Source organism: Arachis stenosperma, chromosome 10 (assembly GCF_014773155.1).
Source record: "Arachis stenosperma cultivar V10309 chromosome 10, arast.V10309.gnm1.PFL2, whole genome shotgun sequence".
NCBI lineage: Eukaryota > Viridiplantae > Streptophyta > Magnoliopsida > Fabales > Fabaceae > Arachis > Arachis stenosperma.
In genome coordinates, this window is record NC_080386.1 from 125,114,320 (window position 1) to 125,120,352 (window position 6,033).

Below are 6,033 nucleotides of genomic sequence, written 5' to 3' on the forward strand. Positions count from 1 at the left end.
GCACAGAAGAAGAAGAAACTCTGGAATTAATTTGGAATTCTGCTGGTCTTTTTTTTTTAATTATTGAATTTTTAATTTAAATTAAGAGGATAAATAGTAATTTTAATTATGTAGTGTTCTTGTATTTTATTAACCAAATATAACATTAGACACTATACTAATGTCATATTCATTATATTCAAACATTATACATACACACAAATATTTTATGTTTATGTCTCAAGTATCTATGTCTTAATGTCTATGTCTTAGGATATACACAAACCAAATGGAGCCTATACATATCAAATCCATAACAAAAAAAAAATTATCCCAATAATATACAAATATCAAATCCATAAAATCCATAAATAAGTAAAATAACAATAACTCAGCTACCATCTAAAGTGGCATAGCTAATTAAATATAATTGTAGTATTATTTTTCTGAAATTATTATTTTTCAAAAATTATAGTCCTCCCTAGTCACCCACTCCATGCTCAGCCAGTAACACCACCATTTCTTCTTCCTCTTCTTCTTTTCTTCTTATAATCTAAAAATCCAATTTAATCTTCACTTTTTTCATTCTTCAAAATTCCCTTTTCCTCAAAATCCAAAACCCTAGCTACTGCAATCACCACTTCAATTCCCTTTCCCTTCACCTCCTAGGGTTTCTCTCACCTTCCCCGATCTCTGATTCAGGTTCCTTTCTGATTCCATTTCTTTTGTTGCTCTTGGTTTTGGATTGAAGCGTTTTCTTAGGTTATAGCTTTTGTTCGTTTTTTCGGAATTTTTATTTGGTGTGGGAAATCGCAGGTGGTGGACAAAAACGACGTCGATTTGCGACGATGAGCTCGCAGAAGAAGAGGACTTTTCAGATAGAAGCGTTCAAGCACCGCGTGGTGGTGGATCCTAAGTACGCTGAGAAGACCTGGAAGGTTCTGGAACATGCAATCCACGAAATATATAACCATAATGCTAGTGGCCTTAGCTTCGAAGAGCTCTATAGGTTGATTTATTTTGTTCAATTCAACTCTGTTTTTCACTTGTTCTTATTGTTCTTTAAATTGCTTCTTACTCGTTTAGAATTTCATTTTAGATATATAATTGTGTTAGTATGGATAATTCAATAGTGTGATTCTGTTGTGTAGTTTAGCTTTAGCAGCATAGGTTCTTTGTTTTATTATTTATTTAGTTATTTTTGGTTAAGAATTGTGGTAAACTGGTTGTTTGAATATATTAAGAATTGGTGACTAATTATATTAGAAAAATGATAATTGTAGTGATTTTTCCTTGACACTCAGTCAACTCACTCAGTCACTCCCCTCTGCCACTGGATGGGGTTGTGGAACACACTATTTAGGATTCATCAGTTCATGCCATGGTGCAAGAATAGTGAGGTGGCTTGGTGTTCGAGGAAATGTGTGTACACATAAAAGGACTGGAAGATTTAATCATCTATAAAACTCCCAAACCTTGGCAAGGACTTCACAACTTGTACTTAATAATCATGAAGTCTGTCTTTTGTATCCTTTTCAGTTGTCTACCTGTGTATGACTTAAATTAGATTATTTGAATTAGTTTGGGCATTTCAATCTCCATATCTCAATAGTATCATGTTGAAAAAGAATCTTTATTGCTATTTGTGTCCTAGCTTAATATGCCTTTTGTTCGGTGAGTCTACTGCCATTGGCTAACTCCCACTGGATGGCAAGAAATAAATAATGTTGATATATTTCCTTGCGTTTATTGAACACTACATATGGCAACATATCAACCATTCACAGCATATTTTTAACTTATAAGTATATTCATGTCACCATTGGTTGATATATTATATGTAGGGTTCACCATGTCCTTAAGACTATGATGACATTTCCCCTTGGATATGCTGATCATCATTAGCTCAGATCATGCCATTTGCCACTCTATACTTGAAATTATGCTTCAATCTCCCATTAAATTTGTTGGTATTTATTGTAGAACAAAAGTCAGGACTTGTTCTTAACTAAAATTATGCTATAGCCTGTTGGTTTAATTTTCTCTGAATTAACTGACTTCCTAAGTTTATTTTATGAGTTCAAAACTATTATAGATTTTTCAGCCAACATTCTTTTGGAGGTTTATTACATCAAGTTAGGTTGCCTACATTACACCCTTTGAGTGTGGCTTGCCTTGACCCCTGCGTAATGTGGGGTGTTTTGCACTGGGCTGCTCTTCATTTCTGAAATTTTTGTTCATTGTGATCTGTCCTTTCAGGAATGCATACAATATGGTTTTACACAAATTTGGGGAGAAACTTTACTCAGGACTTGTGACGACCATGACTTCTCATCTTAAAGAAATTTCTCAGTCAATTGAATCTGCCCAAGGAGAAATTTTCTTGGAAGAGCTTAACCGGAAGTGGATCGATCATAACAAGGCTTTGCAAATGATCCGAGACATATTGATGTACATGGACAGAACCTTCATACCAAGCAGCCATAAAACTCCTGTTCATGAACTTGGGTTGAATCTGTGGAGAGATGTTGTGATCCACTCCAGCAAAACTCAAGCTAGGCTTAGAGATACACTTCTTGAGCTTGTGCTCAGAGAGAGGAATGGTGAAGTAATAAACAGAGGCTTGATGAGAAACATAATAAAAATGCTAATGGATTTGGGTTTGTCTGTTTACCAAGAGGACTTTGAGAAGCATTTTCTTAGTGTTTCAGCAAATTTTTACTGTCTTGAATCCCAGAAGTTCATTGAAACATGTGATTGTGGGGATTATCTGAAGAAGGCTGAGAGACGCTTAAATGAAGAAATTGAAAGAGTTTCGCACTACCTAGATCCTAGAAGTGAGATAAAGATAACCAATGTGGTGGAGAAGGAGATGATTGACAGTCATATGCACACGCTAGTACATATGGAGAACTCAGGCCTAGTTAATATGCTTGTGGATGACAAATATGAGGACTTGGGAAGAATGTATAGTCTATTTCGTAGAGTGCCTACTGGGCTTACAGTTGTTAAAGACGTGATGACTGCGTTTGTACGGGATACAGGTAAGCAGCTAGTCATGGATCCTGAACGGTTGAGAGATCCTGTGGACTTTGTACAGCGTCTCTTGGATTTGAAGGATAAGTATGATAAGATTATTAACATGTCATTTACCAACGACAAGACATTCCAGAATGCCTTGAATTCCTCTTTTGAACATTTCATCAATTTGAATGCTCGGTCTCCAGAGTTTATTTCCTTGTTTGTGGATGACAAACTCCGCAGAGGGTTGAAAGGAGTTGGTGAGGAGGATGTGGAGATTGTATTGGACAAAGTAATGATGCTATTCCGGTACCTTCAAGAAAAGGATGTATTTGAAAAGTATTACAAGCAACACTTGGCAAAAAGGCTTCTTTCTGGAAAGACCATATCTGATGATGCAGAGAGGAGTTTGATTGTCAAGCTCAAAACAGAGTGTGGATATCAGTTCACTTCTAAGTTGGAGGGTATGTTTACCGACATGAAGACTTCCTACGATACAATGCAAGGTTTCTATGCATCCCAATCTGATGTGGGAGATAGCCCTTCTCTAGTTGTACACGTTCTTACGACAGGTTCATGGCCAACTCAACCTAGCCCTCAGTGTAATCTTCCATCAGAACTCTTGGGCGTATGTGAGAAGTTTCGGGCTTATTATCTTGGCACGCACAATGGTAGAAGACTGTCTTGGCAAACAAATATGGGGACTGCTGATTTAAAGGCAACATTTGGTAAGGGCCAGAAGCACGAGCTGAATGTTTCCACATACCAGATGTGCGTACTGATGCTTTTTAACAATGCTGATCGCTTGACTTGTAAGGAGATTGAGCAAGCAACGGGGATACCCTTACTGGACCTGAAGAGGTGCCTTCAGTCTCTGGCCTGTGTCAAAGGAAAGAATGTTCTTCGAAAAGAGCCCATGAGCAAGGACATAGCCGAGGATGATACATTCTTCTTCAATGACAAATTCACAAGCAAGTTCTTCAAGGTAAAGATAGGTACTGTTGTCGCCCAGAGGGAGTCCGAACCTGAAAATCTTGAAACTCGGCAAAGGGTGGAAGAAGACAGAAAACCGCAGATTGAGGCGGCAATTGTGAGGATAATGAAATCCAGGAGGACCCTAGATCACAACAACATCGTCGCCGAGGTCACAAAGCAGCTGCAGTCAAGATTTTTGCCTAATCCAGTTGTTATTAAAAAACGGATTGAATCCCTTATAGAGCGTGAGTTTTTGGAGAGGGACAGAGTGGACAGAAAACTGTACCGCTACCTTGCTTGAACAATGTGTTACTGTCTTCCACTGCCAAATTCATTTTGGCGTGCAACCTATGTGACATTTTGTCTGTCATATAAGCTTGAATGCCCTTCACAATTTGCCGCAAGAAGTGGCTATCCCTTGAATATTCAAAAAAAAAAAAAGAAAATCGCCTGTTCGATTAACCCTTTGTGGAGGCTTCACAATTTAGAGTATTTTTTTTAGCATCTTACGTTTCTCAATAATATTATACTCATCGATAATTTTGGATTGGATTTGTTTAATCAAATCCTACTTGGAGGAAGCTTTTACAAGAAATTATAAAATCTTGTGCATATTTCAAGAAGCTGATACATGTATGGATTGCCATGTTCTCCAGAAGGTAGCTCCGCAGTAGATACTTGTTCTCCCAAATGGATGGATTTATGTCTAATGATAGAAGGTGGTTTTGAGGGTGTAGGGGAGAGAGGGCGGGTATTTTTGGTAACTTGTACAAAAATAATTTAGAGTGATTATCGAGTCCGATTCTTGATAATATCGAGTTCGATTCTTGATAATTTCTTCGAAAGACTACGAGGTTTTCAAACAAAAAAATGTTTTTTTTAACTCCTGATTCTTATTTTCATGAGACTGATTAGTCTTTAAAAAATATTAATAGAGGGACTAATTAGTCTCATAAATATAAAGATCAAAGATCGAAAAGGATTTTTTTTTTTATTGAGAGTTTCATTGTTTTTCGAAGTAATTGTATGGGGCATTTAAAGTTTTTTTTCAATAATTTAATTAGAAGAAATTATTGTAGGATGGATAATTAATGGGGAATTAGGGTTATTTTTAACTTTAAGGAGCACTTTAGTTATTTGTATACAATCGTTCAAGTTATTTCTTCCAAGCTCAATTTTCATGAAAATGAAAATAATGCTTTTGTGATGCAACAGATTTTTCAATTTCATCGAGCCAGTAGCCACGTTTATGAAATGGGGTAAAATCTGGTCCACTTGGACTAACGGGTGCATCACTAGCAAATTACCGCCATTTATGCATAAATGGACAAATCATAATCATTTTTTGCAATTTTGTTCCCAGTATAGTACATAAGAAGTTTCGGTAATTTGTCATGATTTAAATTATTTTTAGGAAAAAAATTACGGATCAGTTGGGCGGAAAAAAAAAAAGAATGAACGAAGGAGAGAGCGGAAGCAAAGGTTTGAGGGTGAAATACGGAGAGAATGACGGCAAAGCCGTCGAAAGAATTAAGGGGGAGAGTGTGGGTGGGTGTGCATCCGATGTCAAGGAGGGTCATTTTCGGGATGATTCAGAAGGTCCCTAAGGTCTCTTTTCGAAATAAGGTTATTGTGCAGCAAAGTCGAAGGTCTTTGCACTCGTCGGATCTCTACCAGGAGATGGTATTGCAACGGTGGTTGGCAAGTAGGGTGATTCTTAGCCACTGTGTGTAAGCTTTACGAAAAAGACGAAGATATGTTTGGCCGAACCTTGTAGAGAAGCCTTAGTGATCAAGGTCTTGGATCGGAAATATAGTTACACAGCTCTTTCTCATAAACTGAGAGTAGTATGGCGCATCAAAGGAGGTTTTAACCTGTTAGATGTGGGTTTTGGATATTTTCTGATGAAATTCGATGATGCTAAGGATCGTGAGAAGGTCATGTGTGGTGGTCCTTGGTTGATCAAGGGCCACTACGCACTACGTTGCGGTAAAATCATGGATGTTGATTTCCGTCCTAATGAACAATTTTTCGGCTCTACGCTAGTCTAAATATGGG

The 6,033-nt window shown here is 37.3% G+C and overlaps 1 protein-coding gene across 1 annotated transcript; it reads left to right on the forward strand.

Moving 5' to 3' along the window:
* Positions 1 to 437: 437 nt before the first annotated feature.
* Positions 438 to 4,437, forward strand: LOC130955475 (cullin-3B-like). Its single transcript, XM_057882326.1, has 3 exons — positions 438 to 681; positions 796 to 988; positions 2,239 to 4,437. Exons 2-3 carry the CDS (start codon positions 828 to 830, stop codon positions 4,274 to 4,276), a joined length of 2,199 nt encoding a protein of 732 aa, XP_057738309.1. The 5' UTR covers positions 438 to 681; positions 796 to 827; the 3' UTR covers positions 4,277 to 4,437.
* Positions 4,438 to 6,033: the final 1,596 nt, after the last annotated feature.

What these genes read in the sequence shown, in the direction of transcription:
- LOC130955475 (XM_057882326.1), top strand. Translation starts at nt 828, where the DNA reads ATGAGCTCGCAGAAGAAGAGGACTTTTCAGATAGAAGCGTTCAAGCAC. An exon ending in AGCTTCGAAGAGCTCTATAG is followed by an intron (nt 989 to 2,238) that starts GTTGATTTATTT and finishes CTGTCCTTTCAG; the next exon opens with GAATGCATACAATATGGTTT.